This window comes from Lygodium microphyllum, chromosome 3 (assembly GCF_053477565.2).
Source record: "Lygodium microphyllum isolate KBCC chromosome 3, Lygodium_microphyllum_v1.1.10, whole genome shotgun sequence".
In the NCBI taxonomy this organism is placed as follows: Eukaryota; Viridiplantae; Streptophyta; class Polypodiopsida; order Schizaeales; family Lygodiaceae; genus Lygodium; species Lygodium microphyllum.
The window spans coordinates 158518547-158537270 of record NC_141137.1 but is presented as its reverse complement, the minus strand read 5'-3'; the positions used below and the strand labels follow the sequence as shown (position 1 = coordinate 158537270).

General features: G+C 45.3%; 1 protein-coding gene across 2 annotated transcripts in view; it reads left to right on the top strand.

Moving 5' to 3' along the window:
- The window catches only part of LOC148039081 (Glyceraldehyde-3-phosphate dehydrogenase-like family protein), a 150851-nt gene extending 132909 nt beyond the window's left edge, over nt 1-17942 (top strand). The window contains exons 11-12 of one of the 2 annotated variants that reach the window (XM_087674969.1): nt 17011-17080; nt 17395-17942. In XM_087674969.1, the coding sequence (XP_087531095.1) occupies nt 17011-17080; nt 17395-17517 (193 nt within the window). In that variant the 3' untranslated portion in view covers nt 17518-17942. The remainder of the gene's footprint in view (nt 1-17010; nt 17081-17394) is intronic. The other variant, XM_087674968.1, reaches the window with a different exon arrangement.
- The last annotated feature ends 782 nt before the right edge of the window (nt 17943-18724 follow it).

Sequence of the window (18724 nt, the reverse complement as noted above, 5' to 3'; positions counted from 1 at the left end):
TTTGTTGCACTTCTGGTAGCCCTTCTAGTGCGTTGAGGTATAGGAGCATCTATTTTACTCCTCTGGAGAGTCTGTAACAGCCATCTTGGGATATCTTGGGACTGTTTTGGCTGCATTTACAGTAGCCCTTTCATGGTGTACTGCTTCTTCCATTGCATGTGGCAAACCATCATTGATAACTTGCTGTTCGGGAACATATGGTGCAGCAACAACTTGTATGAAGTCTGTCCTGCCATTTACAGTAGGCATAGACTCCAAAGTAAGTGGCAAAAGACCCTCAAAGACATCACCAATGTCGTGGCTGGCATTTGAAAGTGATTATGTGAAAATGCAACATTTTCAGCAAATAGGACATCCCTATTGACAAAGACTTTCTTCGTGCATGGGTCATACAAGCGATAGCCCTTGTTGTCCGAACTGTAGCCAATAAATATGCATTTTACAGTCTTGTTATCAAGCTTCCCACGAAGCTCTTTTGGAACAGGTGCATAGGCTATGCAACCAAACACCCAAAAGTAGTCTACTTTGGGTTTCTTGCCATGTCAAGCTTCGAACGGTGTGATCGTCTTTGGTACTAGTGGGTGCACGATTCAACACATGATTTGCACATTGAAGGCCTTCTAGCCAAAATTTATGAGATAGCCCCTTGCTTTTTAGCATACAATGAGTCATCTTCATAAGAGTCCAATTTTTCCTTTCAGCAACACCATTTTGCTGAGGAGTCATTCTAACAATGGCTTGATGTGTAATGCCATGATCAAGCAAATATGTCTTAAAAGCATGAGACATGTACTCCCCCCCTCTATTTGTGTGAAGTGTCTACGCTTTTAAGTCAGTTTCAGCTTCAAGATTTGCAACAAGATTTTTGAAATGAATGAACACATCGGATTTTTCCTTCAGCCTATACACCCATGTATACTGAGAGTAGTTATCAATAAATGTAACAAGTATTGATGACCTCCAAGTGCACGTGTCCTCATGGGACCACAAGCATCAAAATGAATAAGCTGCATTTTTCGGACAGCATGTACTGCACCATCCTTTTTGAAGGCAAACCTATGCATCTTGCCCAAAATACATCCCTCCCATACTTTTTTTTTTTGCAAAAAAAGGGTGGCTAATTATATTACTTCAGAAAAAAATTCTGAATACAAAGAAGTGCTCATGCTCAATGGACCAAGCTGGAGCTGGTGAAAGTCATAGATACATCATATATACAAGCCTCTCAAGGCGATCTGGGGGGGGATAGGGGCAAGAAGTCATGGAGGGGGGGGTGTATTGCCATCTGGGGCTGCCTGCCCGCATCACGAAGAACAGGTCCTAGCCACCCCAAGTGCGCATGAAATGACCTCAGAGCTCTTGATGAGCCCTGGACTTGCCCTGCACTTGATTCCATCGGCCTCGAAGGGAGTGGATGATGGAGGTCCAGAGCTTGGCTAAGGTCGCCTGTACTAAAAGTCTCTCTCCGTCAAAAGCCACTTGACACCGCGCCTTCCAGATATGCCAACCAGTAAAACTCCCTATGATTTCCCATACCTTAGAGCCGTCTGTTGTGGGCTCCAGTATGGTTAGAGCCTCTAAACCCACCACTGCGCACGACCTTGTCTTGATAATAAATATCGTGTCCTGCATCCCGGCCTTATACAAAAGGTGACGGCCTTGGTTGACCGCCTGCCAGCAGAAAGAATCCCAAGAGATATATCCAAGGCTGGGTGCTATGCGGCGAAGGATGCGGCATACTCCTCTCCACACGAGCTGTGCTGCCTCATACGACCAAAGGCAATGCTTTGGGGTTTCCATAGATTGCTGTGTGCAGCACTTACAAACTTCCTTCTGCATCTGGGCAAGCCAGCTTCCCACTGCCAAGCCTCCATGTGCCACTATCCATAAAAAATACGATATCCTCCTCGGCCTCCAGCTATCCCATATCCAGGTTCGTCGGAACGGCTTCGTGATGCTGTGCTCCGCCCGATGCCTGCTAGTGGCGGCGCCCAATCCATATCCTTCTGCATCAGTATGTGTCTGCCAATCCTGGCGGTGTACTCCATGAACCTCGGTGGCTTCTTGGTGACTGCAATGGCCGGCCAAAGCCACTCTCCCGGATCCCACTCTAGCTCATCAAGTGGCCTTCCTTCCCAGATCCAGAGGCGCTACTTATTAGCTCCTACCAAAAGACCAAAGGGTCCAGCCCTCATGTCTTCCCCTGAAGGCCAACCACCCGGACCAAAGGAAATTCTGCACTAAGCGGCAAAACTGCATTAGGTAGAAGGAGGAGAATCATCAACACGAGGTGATGTACCAGGCCGTTGCTAGGAGGACCTGGTTAACTAACAGGGCTCGGCCGGCTAGTGAGAGGCGAGCCGTGCTCCAGTAGGTCAGCTTCCTCCGAATAGAATCGAGAACTGGAAGAAATTGCTGGGCGGGGGTGACGTCGAGTCCCACCTGGAACCCTAGGTACCGGACGGTCTGTCCTTTGCTCACCCATCTAAATCCGAGGTGGATGCCCCACTCTGTGCTAGAGTCGGGTTTGTGAGGAAACCGACCGACTTTCGCCAGTTGATTTTTGCTCCCGCTGCAGAACAGAATACCTCAAGAGCCAACCTCACTCTCTCCAGCATCGACTCATCATCCTCTATGTAGAGCGCTATATCATATGCATACTCTGAGTCTAACAACTCGGTCTCCTCTCTTACTGGTAGTCGGAGGCCACGTAAACCACTCACACATGACCCGAGGAAGTGAAACATCGCCTTTGCAAAGAGAAGGAACAGGTACGAGGCCAGGGGGCAGCCTTGTCGGACCGATCTCTCCAGTCGAAACTCCTCCCCTCGCCTCCCTTCTTTGAGAACCCTGCTAGTGGCCGATCTGTAAAGTCCAGAGACCTCGGACATCAAAGCCTGGGGAAAACCCAACCTCACCATGGTGCCCTCTAGGAAATCCTAGTCCACCCTGTCATAGGCTTTCTCAAAATCCAAGAGTAGTACGGCCAGTCTCTGCCCATTGTACTGGGCCCACTTTGTCGCCTCAAAGAAGGTGAATACATTGTTCAGGATGCTCCTATCCTGGACAAAGCCTGTTTGTGTGTCATGGATGATGTCTGGAAGTAAGGGGCGTAGTCGCCTACCAATCATCTTTGCCAGTGTCTTATAGGCCACTGATAATAAGGTGATCGGTCTCCACTGGGAAACCTCGAACCGGTCTCCCCCTTTGGGGAGAAGATTGATAAGGCCTGCCAATAGACTCTCTGTATCTGTCCTGAAGTGAAAATCTCCTGAAAGGCCATCAATAGGGGATCCTTCACCACTTCCCAAAAGGTAATGAAGAAAACCTTAGAGAGGCCATCCTCTCCTAGGCATTTCTGCCCCTCCTGTGTATGGAAAGTCTTTTCTAGTTTCTTCTCTGTGAAGGGGCCTAGGAGGGAGCATTCCATCTCCTCTGTGACGAGGGATGGGATGTTATGCCAGACCTGCTGTCTACATTGCTGTCCTCTAGATGAGGTTGTCTCCTGCTGGAAGAGGCGATTATAGTAGTCGGTGGCAATCTCCATTACCTCGTCTAGGCTAGAATGGGTTCTCCCATACTGATCTCGGAGGCTGCGTATCTGCTCTCCTGAGGTGCGAGGCTGGTGTACCTCAGAAAACTCCTTGCACATCGTGTCCCCCTTCCGCGCCCACAAAAGGCTACTGAGGTGCGGAAAGAGAACTGAGAGTACCTGTCCTCTAAGCCAGCAATGGCTGCTCGCGCACGCACCTTCTGTGCGTAGAGAGTGGAATCCCTTGGTGTCTCCTGTAATAATCTCTCCGTGGTTGCAAGGTCCCGCTAGAGTGCTCTCTCCTCCTAGCTCTGCTGCCTGGCCTGTATGACTGTCTCTTTGCAAATTTTGCTTGACTCGGCTAGGGCCTTTGCAACCTCCTCTGCAATCTGGCCCTTCCTGCCCCTCTCTGGTCCAAATTTGCTCTATCTATCTCGTCACCTCCTCCCTCCTATAGATCGAGTCAGGGATCGGACAAGATCGTGTATCTAGGGCAGATGTTGGGGATCTAGTGTCAGGAGAACCGGGCAATGATCGGACAACGTGGTGCTTGCCAATTGCCCAATCTGGCATCCTCGAGAGCCTCCCCACTCTCCCACATAAAACCTATCCAACCGCTCCAGCAGGACTCCACCTAGCCGCCTGTATCCCCAAGAGAAGTCCAGCGACCTCTCTCTCTTGTTGAAGGCAAGGTCTTTCCAGGCATCGCGTGCTCCTACTGCTAGTAGAAACACCTCCCATGCCTCCTGCTCCTCCCCGGCCATGCCCTGGTAGTTTCTCCCTATGCCCTGTTGGTCCTCCAAAGCCTCCAGGTTGTTAAAGTCTCCTCCAATAATCAACGAGTCCACCTCTGGGAGTCCTTCTGCGATCTCCACCCAGAACTTGCTACGTGTCCTAACCTCCATAGGGGCATAGATACTAAGGACTCCAAGGCACGAGTCCCCAATATCCAATATGATCCATAGCACCCTCGTCGCCACTATCGTACCGTGGTCTCGAACACAAGCGGTAAGACTCGGACCAATAGAGATGCATACGCCTCTAGTCCTACCGTGGGCACCTATGGCGTGCTCGCAGTAAGTGTGCGAGCTCCCTGGGAGTACCTTCCCTATCCGCTGGGCCTAGTTGGGGGTGAGCTTGTGCTCCTGTAGAAGTAAGATGTCGATCTGTCCGGCAAGGGCAGGCTACAACTCCTGCCGAACAATCAATTTCTTGGAACCACGTGTCCCATTGTAGTGGAGGCTATTCACATTCCAGGATGCAAGGTGTAAGGTCATGGGGAAACCTGTGACTGCCCGAACAGGCATCTGTTCGGTGTGAAGACTGCTGATGACGAGTAGGAGCTATGAGGCATGCAGGTACGCTTTGCCGTTGGTCTGGACAGCGAGCTTCATTTCCCCATGGTGGCCTTTGGCCGCGGACCATAGGGGTGATAGAAGTTCCAGGTGGTACTATCGATGCATCTATCAGCCATGCTGAGAGTCGAGACTCTGTGCACTGGTAGAAACGGGCCGCCCTTGTGCCAGGGGCCACTCGATCACATCCCTCGGAGCTTTCCACTGTGGAGGGGCTCAAAAGATAATGCTTAGGTGAGGGATCTTGGCACCAGCTCACTAGTTAATGTCCATCATGCAACCAGGCCACTGCTGTGCAAACAATGCTAGTCCTTCTTCTCCCATCCATTGGGAGATGTGGTCTGCCACTTAACTCTTCAACTCTTCCTCTATCTGTGTCGTTGTCCACTCCCCTGAGTGAGAGAACTGAAGAAAAAAAGCGTAGTTTGGTCCATCTGGTGGTGCTAGTAGATGGACCTTGCCCCTCCTTCACTTACGAACCACGAAGATCCTCACCTCTAGAGGTAGTGGGAACTCTCTGCGCTCCGCAATTCTCAAGTAGGACCATGGGCCACTGCGGAAGAATTCTTGTCGCAATAGGTGTGCCTATCTCGGGAAAGTGTGACAGGCGGTAGGGGTGGATGAACTGGTGGCTGTATGGGAGGGGGAGGATTGCTGGTGCGAAGAGGATGTAGGTGTGTGTGGCTCATCACCTCCTGTGGGAGGATGGGGGGTGGGTCTGGGGGGGATGGCCTGAACCAAGTGCGCATCAGGGGGGGTGATCGGTACGGGAAGTGGTGGGGGGGGAGGATGATCGAGGGATGGTGGGATGGACAGAAGTACATGGCGGGTGTGGAGGGGGAACTTGTGGTCCTGGAAGTGGGGGGCTGTGGGCCAGGGTCAGTGGGGGGGGTATAGGATGTGGAGGGAGGTGGGTGTGGTGGCTGTGAGGACTCAGGAGAGGCAGTTTGTGATACAGGTGGTGGATGTGGGGAGGGGGGGGGGTGCGGTCTTGCTGGGTGGGGCTGGTAGAAGGGGCTGTGGAGTGCTTTGCCGAGGGGGCGTTGCACGCCCACCCGCTCCTTGCTGTCAAGGCTGGGTCTGAGACGCTGGCTGCGCTCCCTTGTCGTCTCCCTATCTGTCGTCTTTGGACCCATGTGAAGCCATCAACGTCCACTTGTGGGCCTGTTGGCGGAGCCACCTTGGCTCCGAAAGGCATGCAACCTGCTGCCTGATGTCCAAAGCCGTGGGAGCGTAGGCACTGCCCTAGCTGCCCCGTCACAATGACTTATTGCCTAAAAGAGTGCTTGCCCGCCTCAATCTCTAGGAACTGTGGGATATTCTTGATCTCTTTCACTGCCACCCGTACCTTTGGGACTCTTGCAGTTGTCACTGCATCCGCGAAGGACGCGGGAAGGATGGTGCTGAAAAGCCATCCAAAGTCTTCCACCAATTGGCAATACTCAATCGCCAGGCCGGGGAAAAGAAGGGTGACCAGGTGCCAAAGAAACTTGTTGTGGAGTGCAAATGCCTCCACAGTAAAGCCCTTGTACTAGGGGACCATGTGTATGACCCCCTTCGTGGACACATATGGTGAATTGGTGAGTAACTCGCGAGCTGCGTCTGCCAAGCTGAGCCAGACCATGAAGATCCCTTGGCCCAATAGGACCGCCTCCTCGATCTGCGCTATGCCGATGCGTAGCGTAGAGTATAGCCAGTCTTGAAGCTGGGCCCTTGTTGGGGAATGTCCTACTACCTGACCATAAATCGTTGTTTCCATTAGCTCCAGCTCCTTAGTTGGGACGGCTAAGAGCTGTTTCTTAGAGAGGATTACGCGCAAGGTATTTGACTAGGGGGCACTCGCTGAGTGCGCCGGCGTCTGACCAGAGGTTTCCATTGCGGGTCCCTTCTGAGAGAACTACCAATCACGTCGTGGTGCTACCTGAGGGGGGGAGTTGTTGTAGATGGAGGGAGCAATAGGAGGGTGGGAGGATCAGTGGCGAGGGGGGAACACTGCTATGTTTGCTACGAATGGATCCGAGGTCGCGAACGGGGAAAGCGCGCCAGGGAGGGGGAGATCTGGAGCAGAGGATAGCGTGGGGGGGGGGGGGGATCTAGAATAGAGGGTAGCCTCCCCTCACACGCATGAGGAGGTGGAGTCTCCACTAGAGGCAATGCATCTACCGTATGACACCTCTGAAGGGTCATCAAACTCCTAAAGCTCATGTGTCTATAGCGGGCATGCCATAGCTCCGCATTTTGTATAGTGGGCGAAAGAGTAGTGGCTGCTAAAGCATCATGAGACTGTTTGTCATATGTATCCAACAAAAATAGACCCTTATGCAGGGTGCCGGACAGCCTAAGTGCATAATCCATCTCTCTATCTCTAACAAAGCATTTGTCATCCTCAAAGATGACCTGAAAGCCATGCTTATTAAAAGCAGAGATAGACAACAAGTTCTTTGTAATGCTAGGTACAAACAAGACATCTAGAAGCATGAAATCACAACCATCTGCAGTAGTAATAGTGACTATCCCAATGCCACATACATCATAACTGCTACTGTTTGCACATGTAACACACTTCCCAGCAGGGGCTGAATGCAAAGAGGTAAACAAGCACTTCCTAGAAGTGATGTGCTTTGATGCCTCATTGTCAAAATACCATGTTTGCTGCGCTTCTGCAGCATTAAATGTTGAATCAACCATTGAAGAATCATAAGTGCATGTGAGAAATGCATAGTCCTCCTCTACAAAGTTGGCTAAAGTATCATCATGTTGGCTGATGTTTCTTGGATAGCCAAACTGGATTTTTTTTTCTTCTCTTTGGCCAATCTCTTTCTGCATTCATCGATATAGTGATCGGGTTTCTTGCAATAATGGCATTTCCCCTTCTTTTTAGTCTTTTCTGTGTCTTGGGCAACCTTATTTGATGGCTGTCCAACATCACCCTTTTGCTGATTTTTTAGATTTTGCTTGACGTTTACTTTGCCTTTGAACTTGGAAAGCATAGCTATATCACCTGAACGCAATGCCACATTCTTTCGAGTCTATTTCTCTTGCAGCAAGAGGCCTTTCAACTCCACAAATGTAAGGGGTTGTTGCCTTGCCACCCCCACCTCAAAGAGGTGTGGAAACCAAGATATGACTCTCGAAGAGAGTTCAGTGTGATGTTTACCAATTCAGCATCTTGAATGACCTCATCAACATTTGAGTAGCTGCTCATGCAAATCCTGTATGTGAGTAAGGTGGTCTGTTATGCTATCACCTTTATCCATGGTCACATTGTCCAACTCTCTATGGAGATAGGATATCCTGGTCTCATTGTGTGCTGCAAACATACACTTAGGTACATCCCATGCTAATTTAAGGTCTCACAAGAGTGAATGTGCGGAATAATTGCCCTTTTCATTAACAAGGCAATCAAAGAAAGTGCATGTGCATCTTTTGAGTCCCATTTCCTCTGATCCTCAGTAGGAGGGAGAGGAGAGGCAGCAGCAGTAGCAGCACCAATACCACTAGCAGCAGCACTGGCAACCTGTCCTCGAGCGTTACGCTAAGGTGTCTGAGGTGCAAGACCTCCTGGTCATTGCAAATCACCTGTAACATAGTCCCACACGTTCTTCACCACAAGAAGGTTATGGACCATAAAACTCCACAGTGGGTAGTTTGAGCCATCAAGTTAGTCCTCCTGAGTGAGGACACCAAGGATGTTGCTCTAATCATTATTCCCGTGACGTGCGATGCTGTTAATAATAGACAAAAATCTGCAGCCAAATACTTTAATGTCGAAGTATAGAGTATACTCCTTAGAGTACCAAAATCCCCCATGGGATTAAGAAACAAGTACCAAACTGTCACTCAAATGCCAAAGTATGCACAATGCCACCCAAATCAGCACTCAACCAATAAATTACAACACTATACTGTTGTACTACATCCGCCTTGAAATGTGTGCCAACAAAAGTGCAAAATACAGCAACTTAATGTTGATTCTTACCAAAATTTATTGAATTTTTCCAAAATTCTCTTCCCAATCTGATTGCAAGCTGTATTGCTTGTTGCTTGCCTTAGAGTGCACGTCGGGCAAAAGCCCCGAATTTCTTTCTAAAATTTCAAAGAAATTGAAGAAATGTGTACCTTACAGCTAGAATTTCTGTAGAAATGTCGCCTCGGGATGCATGTCAACAATGAATAGCAGCGGAAATCTGCCTCATGATGCGTGCCGGATCCAAAAAACTGAAAAGCCCCAAATTTTCTTGAGCCAATGTGAAAGAAATTGCGCAATGTCTATGAGTTTGGTAACTATTTGCGCAAAGGGCCTCCAATTATGCAAAAGCCACAAATTTTTGGTGGGAATGTCCAAGAAATTGAGAAGTTTCTACGAATTGGTTGTCAATTTGAACTGCGAGAGAAAAAATTAGCAAAAGCCCCAAAATTTTGGGCAGCACGAGCTGAGATTCGAGAAGAGATGGCTGAAATAGGCTGGAAATTCGAGAAATTTCGAGAAGACCCCAAATCTGAAAATTAGGGTATCTGCAGTTTTTAGGGTTTGCAGAAATTGGTGGGCATGATTGAGAAAATGATGGGTAGAGCTGAGAAAATGGCAGGCAGAGCTGAAAACAGCAGCAGCTCCTCAGGCTGCGTGCAGGGCTGCGTGTAGGGCTGTGTGCAGGCCTGAAACACAGATCTGGAGCAAATGACTGAGCTGGACAGATCTGGAGCAAATGGACAGATTTGGAGCTGATGGCTGAACTGGACAGATCTGGAGCAGATGGACAGATTTGGAGTAGAGAAGAGACAGCTCAGCCACAGGTCCTCCTCCACTTCAGCAGCACCTCACAACAGCCGAAAACTCTTCCTTGAGCTGAGAACCAAGCCGGCAGTAGTAGGACCTTGGGCAGGATGGCACCGGTTGACGGTGGTTGAACGGAATCCGCGCGTACGAGCCACTCTGATACCAAATGTTGGATCTGGAGCAAATGGGCAGATTTGGAGCTGATGGCTGAACTGGACAGATTTGGAGTAGAGAAGAGACAGCTCAGCCACAGGTCCTCCTCCACTTCAGCAGCACTTCACAACAGCGGAAAACTCTTCCTTGAGCTGAGAACCAAGCCGGCAGTAGTAGGACCTTGGGCAGGATGGCACCGGCTGACGGGGGTTGAACGGAATCCGCGCGTACGAGCCACTCTGATACCAAATGTTGGAAAATGGCAGCCAGCTATGGAGAGAGAGAGGAGAGACAATGACAACAAGAGAGTGAGCTGAAGCAAAGAGAGAAGAGTGTACTTGCTAGAATAAAAGATAAGTGTGAAAGTACAACTTATGTTTAGGTCAAGGGTTGTCCTAACCGGCCTTGCACCAACTAACTAGAGCTAGGTTTATTTTACTCTAGAGCCTAGTGTCACTACTTTAAGTTTCTAAGACACTAGGTGTACACACCTTACATTCACACTTTAATAAGTGTCCACACCACACAAATTACATTGGGCGCTGCCCATAGAATCGGCAAATTCTAACAGCATGTGCTGAGTTTACCTCACCTAAAAGGCTCCAAATGAAATAGGGAATAAATGCCTTCTTTGGTGGTCACTCTTTTTTGATTCCCTAGATGCCACTTTTCAACGTTTTCTTGGCATTCAAAATACTATTGTTGATCTTTTGTTAAGTCAAAGGTGACTAGATTTCTTACTTTTGAAATGATGTAACATTATTCTGAGCGCATTAAGTGCCTCTTTTGTATGAGTCAGCAAGCACTAAAATATGCTCCACCCACATTTCAATGATTAGTGTACCCTCTCAGAAGCCTATACATACTCCCCTTGTAACTCATTTTAGAAGTGAACATTGCAATACATTTAGCATTCTCTACTTACAAGCTTTGTCTGGCCGAGCCGTGTCCTGCTGTTGTGTACTCTGTGCTCTTCTCGTGTACTCGGTTCTCTTCGACATCTTGCTTTCCATGTGCGCTCTATGAGTTGGTATCAGAGCCAAATTACGAACACTATCACCCTGAGAGAAACTAGGTAGTCAGTGACGTTTAAGGTAAGCTCGTGTGAGGTTGTGAGGCTCCTGTGCCGCGTTAGCCGTGTGTTGAGCATAGTCATTTGGTCCAGTAAATCCTAATGGCTTCTTTCAAGGCTGGTGGAAATGTGTTTAGCTCTGCCTTCAAAACTTTGTCGGAGCGGTATAAGTCACTTGCGAACTCAACCATTATTGTGGATGAAGCACATCCCAGTGCTAAATGGATTTTACGTGATATTGGCACAGCTCATATTTATTGAGAGAATCAGCTCTTCAAGTTCAAAGCCTCTATTGTGTATATAGAAGATCACGGTATTTTTAATGTAGGAGACACACTATTTGAAGATCAACATGTAAATTTGTTATCTTTAGTCATTCTTAAGATATAAAAACATCAACAGAAAAAGGATTATCCTTACTTGCATTTAGGCTGTATAGCAATAGGCATAAGTTCCCTGTTTCGCAGAGGTTTAAATGTTTCTTATAGGGCAATAGAAAAAGGATTATCCTTACTTGCATTTAGGCTATATAGCAATAGGCATAAGTTCCCTGTTTCGCAGAGGTTTAAATGTTTCTTGTAGGGCAACTATTTTAGATACCTCACATGTAGAGTTAATGGATATGATAGTTGGTGTTGCAGTTTCCTCTCTCTCTCTAATGGTCCAATATTTTTTGAGTTACATCCCAATTATGCTATTTCCATGGAATACCCTTATTTGCTTGAGTTGCTTATGTTATATTTTAGAACAATGGGCTTACAGATGAAAGCTTTTTCAGCACATTTAGCAATCCAATATTGCATGGCATTTTGATGTATGTCTTTGGCAATCCCCAGAGTAGTTGAAGGAGTCAGCTCGTCCAAAGACAAAGAACAAACTATTATTATGAAATCAGGCGAAAGCGCTCAACACTTTCTATCTGATTGTGTTAATTGGTCTGATATAGAATTGCCACATGAATGGCAATTAGACATTGCTTCTCTTCAAAAGAAGAAATTTCTGCCACCCAGAATGATTAAAGTCCAGAATATAAAAGGCAAGACCTTGTATCTACCACAATGGATAGCTCGTGAGATTCTAGAAGACCTACAGACTATTGTCGTGAAGGTTCCACAACCAACATTGAAGGTATCTCTATCGCAAAGAGCCAACATTCCCAAGTTTTATACACAACCGTGTCCACATGACTAGGTACAACATGGAATATGTTTACATTGCAAAAAGTTAATTGAACGTGCCTTTTCTTCTGTGGTTAATGTTGTCCAAGAATTTGAATATAAGATACAGAAATATAAAGCCGCACTATATTTAAGACTCTAGGTTTATACTTCCTAGACTGCTAAACTACAAGCTGTTAATTGGACACATCTAGCACTTTCTGGCCTTATAGAAAAGGTAGAAAATTTACAACAACTGTGTGACTCCATTTGGAGTCTATGTCAAAATATTGCCAAAGGTCAGCTTGATCATTTCAACCCGCTACTCCTGACCGGACTACTTTTTTCAACAAGCGGCTCCAAAAAGGCTGGAGTTCCTATTTTTCTTCACCTGCTCAAGGTTCCCTGAATATGGATCAAGTGATTCAGAATAAGGGAAAAGAGAAACTCCTTGAAGAGGTGCCATCTGATGATGGTCCTTCTCATCACCCCTCTACTTCCTATGCACTCCCTAATTTGAATCAAATGTATCCACCTATTCGGGAGGAGGAGCAGGTTGAGTTCGATGAAGACATTTTCTAGCAATTACAAGAGATTTATTGCCCTTCTTTATACTCTGTTCTCACAGGAGAAACTATAGTTCAACAACCTTGCCTATTACAACCAGCACTCCAAATTGGTGATATAGCTAAAGAACTGTCAGAATATCTAGAACTGCTATTTCCAGATTGGTCTGCTGAAGATTATCGAATTGCTTTTTACCATGTAGATCAAGCTATGTTTGACAGGATTAGACAACAAAGAGAAGCTAATCAAGTACTTGAGCAGATGCCTCTTTGCATTTCTTCTATGGATCAAAATAAAAGCCAAGCTCATCACAATTTGGATGCTAGATTAGACTCTCGTCTAATGGAAGAAAGCATTGAACAACAACCACCACATCAACTTGCACAAGAATTACCAGCATGGTATTTTTGGGATCAAGTTACATTCAAGAGACAGGCAGCTTATACATTGATATCCTCAGATGAAGATGGAGACATTGTCGTTGATGATGATTTTGTCCCCATTAATTCACATCAAGATTAAGTGCCAAAAGATACAATCCTACAAGCTTTACTGAATGCACACACAGAGGTCAATGTAAGTAATACTCCTCTTGCAATCAATGCCACCAAAGCTCAATCTACTCTTGTTAATGCCAATACCTCTTATACCAAGCTCTCATATACAAATTTCTATAAAAAAATAGGAGTCCTTCAGAAAGTAGGTTCTTTTTCTATCTCATCAATTGATGGTAAATCTCCAGAGGAAATTAAGCTACTAATGCATATGATGTATGCTTATGTGGGCCAAAAAATCCTAGATAAACATCAAACCAATAAGATTGATATCCTTAATGCTATGATACATGGATTTGTAGGAGGCCTCAAACAATGGTGGATCTCAATTCATCCTCAAGTAAAGTTAGCCATTGTACCACATGTAGACCTTGTATAGTTATTCTTTGATCTCTTAGGAGAACTAGTAGGAAATAAACTAGATGATGTTTTAGAAGCTAGGAAAACTTTCTTAAAACCCAAGTTATGTGATCCTGGATAGTACAATGAATATCTGATCTACATAAGAGACTTATTGTATGAAGGTCTAGGAGCTCATGATTATAGTATGACGGAACACCTAGTATGTTCTCTTTGTGAGCCTATTCCTTTCTATTGTAAACAAGAAATGAAAGTAGAAAACAAAGATTTCACTGACAGTGTCAGGCAGATTCTACAAACAATTGAACAGACCATCAAGGATGTGTGCCAACAACAAAAAATGACAGTTAAATCAAAGGTTTCCTCAATCTGTATGTAAGTTTGCAAGCAAATATGATCTTGATTTTGATTGTTCTCAGTGTGCTTGTTCTTTTACTGGTGCTGGACACCATTCTGGCTGACCACGGTGGTCTTCCTTACGCAGTCGTCATTCTTATTTTAACCTTCAAGAAAGACAAGACAATTGGTATTCCAGAAGTCAAAGATTTTTCCGTCGACATGGTAAGCACCAATCTTCTCATCGCCATATTTCTCATCATGCTCAGAATAAAGGCGAAGACAAAAAGCATTTGAAATGTTATATCTATGGTAGCAAGTCAGATCTTGCTAACAAATGCCCTAAGAAGACTAAACATCAAAACACTTTTACTGCTGCTACTTTTGCTAAGGTAAATCTACACTACCTTAGTGATGCTTCCTCAGTTTCTCACATTGACACTGAAAGTTATTCTTCCTATGACACTGAGACTGACAACTCTACGTATTATGACTATGATTCTAGGTCCAATTCTAACATGGCCAACTTGATTTTCGGATCATCCCCTTCCTCAATAGAAAGTATATTCTGCTTGGTCACAGAGAGGTGGCCGGCCTCACTAGCCCAATCCAAATAGATTAGGAGCAAGATTTTCAGGAGGTTGCGACTATACATGATACGCAAGTATTCTTGGAACTCCTCATCTATCATGAATCTTGTATCTGGCCAAGAAGAAGAAGGTGAAGATGGAGCATTGTCTTCTTCATCAAGTCCATGATGCCTTCTCAAGTCCTCCCATGATGGAGAAGCCTGATAAGACAGTAGGATCCGAAGGAAGAGTATGAGACATTGTGAATTGGTTACATGTCATTCGTGTATCTCACATAAAACCAAGCTCTCAATGATAGCCACAAGATACTCTTTACAACAGCACCAACTCTTGATACCATGTTAAGGAAAGCTGATACAATAACGTAGAAATCCTAAACACAAAACACAAAACTCAAAAACTCAGAAACACAAACACAAATAGAGGGAGAAAGAGAACAATGGAATGAATGAATCAATTCTGTAAATGAAGGAAAGAGCATACAAAATGCTTAAAGGCAGAACAATGAATGCAGTTAGAGTGTGACATCCACTAGGGATAGATTGCGAGTGCTATAACCACCAGTTGGACTTGAGAGAATGCTGAATGTGGAAGGGCAGCGGGCTGGTCACCAAAACACAGCGGTTTGGAGGCTGAAATCTGGTTAAGGCAACAGTGTACCACCCGTCGGCGGCTGAAAATCGGTCACAGAAGCTGTAGACAGGGGTGACAGTTGGAGAGGGGTGTTGACATAGGGCAGCCTGTAGAACAGCATTTTCAGGCTGTTGCCTGACGCCTGAATTTTGACATTCCAATGGCAATATGGACTGCGGGCCTGCAGGAAATTGCAGATGTCTAGGTGCCCCTAGCAGCAAGGCAGCAGCAGCAGAAAGGATGCCAGGTGCTATAGATGATGTGGCTGCAGTTGATGATGGCTGGACAGCAGATCGGCAAGGGCTGAAGGGTGAAAACTGGTTGTCAACAGCAGCAGAGGGCATGTGGACTGATGAAACCTACAAAAAGGCATAGGCTAAATGGTGGGCAGCTTGTCTATTCATAGATGCAAAAGGATCCTCCCAAATTAGGGTTTTTCTTATGGAAGACAGAAACTCTTTAGGATTCACGCAGTGTTTAATGAAAACTTTGGTAATTTACATGTTTTGGGTTGTTTTAAAGTGGTAATCAGTTTGTGATGCATTTTTAGCTAAACAGAGTGAACCAGCCACCACCTCTATCTCGTACATTGACCTTTGTTGATGCATAGATATTGAGGATTCCAATGCAGGAACCCCCTATATCGAGCCTAATACACAAGGTTAGACTTTCAATGACGGTCTTGTGATCCCACATGCAAGACACTAGATTTGAACCAATCAAAGTACACACTCTACTCCGGTACTCAAAAGGTGAAAGAGCCTCCTAAAAGCACCTTCTGGACTCCGTTGTCTTGGGAGGAGGAGAGCTTGTGCTCTTGAACTGGAAGAATATTGATGCATGTAGCAAGAGCTTGTTGTAGCTTCTATTGAATAGTTCTCCCCTAGGATCCCAAGCTGCATTGAAATGAGGCTATTCGCTCATGGGGAAGTTTTAAAATTTTGCTGAACATGCTGCTCTTTGGCATTGTTTAAGATGAAGTGGAGAATGGTGCTTGATGGTTGGTTTGGAAGGTGAGCCTCACTCCCCCTTACTAGCATGTGGGCATAGTAGGGGGAGTTGTCAAACATGTCTTCGTCAACATGTAATATGGAGTGGCTTGGGCAAGCAGCCACTCAATCAGGTCTAAGTGGAGGTGCCATTGTTGTGTCATAAGGGGAGGTGCCATTGCTATGTTATGTGTAGATGGCTGCTAAAGGGAGGAAACTCTACACTGGATCTCTAGGTGATGTTCATCATGCATGTAAGTCACTGCTCTAAAAGCAGCTCTAACCTTGCAGATCCCAGTCATTGGGATACATGCTCAGTTACTTTGTCACGAACAACCACCACTTGTGCCTCAAAGCACCCATTGGAATATGCAATCTATGGAAAGGAGTGGTTTGATCCATCCGGAGGAGCCAATAAGCATGCCCTTTTTTCCAGAAAAAATGGATCGAGAGCTGCTTCAAGGGGAGGGACGAGTGTTAGTACAGCTTGATGAGGTAGTGAGCTAAGGGCTTAGAGGATAAGGATGGGTAAAGCAGGCAGCCAAGTGGCAGTGGTAAGCCTGGTGGTGGGACTTAAACAAGGGCAGTGAGTGACGGGGGCCTGTGGCAGAGATGCGAGCAGCCGGCCAGAGGCAATCAGGGATGGAGTGACAGGTAGTGGCTGTGGCAGGAGCTAAGGTGGCAGCAACTAGGAATGGACAGGTGGGAGCTGGGTAAGGAGGCAGTGGCATGAGCAGAGGTGAGGGAAAGGGGCAATGGACAGTGGCAAGGGGGTTCAGTGACAGCTGACTGGACAGTGGGGGCAATTTCCAAAAAGTCAATGCGAAGGCTGTAATTTGTTTGGTAAGCTTTATTTTCATAGTTGCTAGTAGTTAGTGTTTGAAGGGTCAATTTGCAAAGCAATAAACCTGTGTGTGTAACTTTATGTGCTTTAGATGCAAGGTCGGCATCGAAGAAGTACCCAAGGATTCTGCACTTGGACAGCTGAAAGGAAGTGACAACTTGGTAACACACCTGCTGTCTCGCTCTTCTGTGAGGGTTTGTGGTTTGCGTGTGGTGGGCACACACAGGCGCGCACACACACACACACACACACACACACATATATATGTATATGTATATATATATACATATACATACATATATATATATATATATATATATATATATATATATATATATGTATATATCTATCTATCTATCTATCCACACACACACACACACACACACACACACACACACATATATATATATGATCATCAGAGACTTCATGTTAGACGATATGTGCTCGCTGATATTTTTGTTGGTTATTTGAACAGGTCGAAATATTCAGTCGGTGTTACAGCAAGTCACCGTTTGTTATTCGAGGAGCTGGAGCAGGCAATGACATCACAGCTTGTGGAGTTCTTGCTGACATATTGGACCTGCAAGACCTTTTCTAAATGTTTGATACATGTGGGGGTCTGGTTTTCTAGCCCTTGCGCGTGCGCACACACGCGCACGCACGTAGATAAATTTCATTAAAAATTTTATACTTTTCATTAAATTAATTTCATCTATTAAAACATTAATAGTTAGTTATCCAAAATGCCTCTATGCACCCAAGATCTTGGCACTAAATATACATTTTCTCGCCCGTGATCCTATAACACTCATCTTGCAATCTTTCCTTTTTGCTAAACTGCCAGAATTTGGATAACAAAAATGACACTACTGGAACAAATTAATTGAGTTTTGTTGACAAAGGAAATAGAACAATTGTATAACAACTTTTCAATTTTTGGCTTGAAAATGTTCACTACAATGCTAATTTTCACCATTACCACAAGCTTCTATGCTAGAAGGGAGTTGGGCCCTCTTCAATGGCATGCTAAAAAATGTTTCAAGTTGCACTCTTGCTTTCAATAGTGTTTGAAATGGAGTTACATGCTCACTCAATGGGACCATGTGTAAGAGTTGTGGCATTTATTTGGCCATCATTTTAGGGGTGAATTTTGATTTAGCAAAGTAGTTGTAGCATTTACATTGTTTTTTGGGCTTTCTCAAACTATGGCAAAGAAAAAATTTCTAAAAATATGGCTCTCTACCCACCTAATGAATATTCTTTTGTATACTACACTTGTCATTGAGCAACAACCTAGCAATTTTATTCATCCTCTTGTTAGGAGCTCACAAATACATCTTGGTTGATTTATACTATGTTTAGGTGCCCTACTAAGAGATCCACGACCTACTAGATTTCTCATCTTTATGATTGTTAATGATTGCATTTATCAAAAGAGGGTGTGGATTGTTGGTGGTAGCTTGTACTCTAGTATGTCTTTACATTTGCAATGTGTTGACTTGCAATGATTACATTGTAAGATATGTGCATTTTTTCCCTTAGATGTGAACCCCTTTATATAACAATAAAAATGGAAGTCAACCCCTTGACCAGAGGTAAGGAGACACACACCCCCTTACCACTCGCTTGTTGCACATCATTGCTACCTTTCTAGAAAATATATAGGCTTAGTGTACAAGGTCTTACCTAAGTGAGTATTGATTAGACAATGGTTTTCGTACTCAAAATATTGAGAAGTGTGAAGCATCTATGTCTACATTTGTTGTATTGCCTACTCTTTGTTTGGAGGGAAACAATTTTCAGAG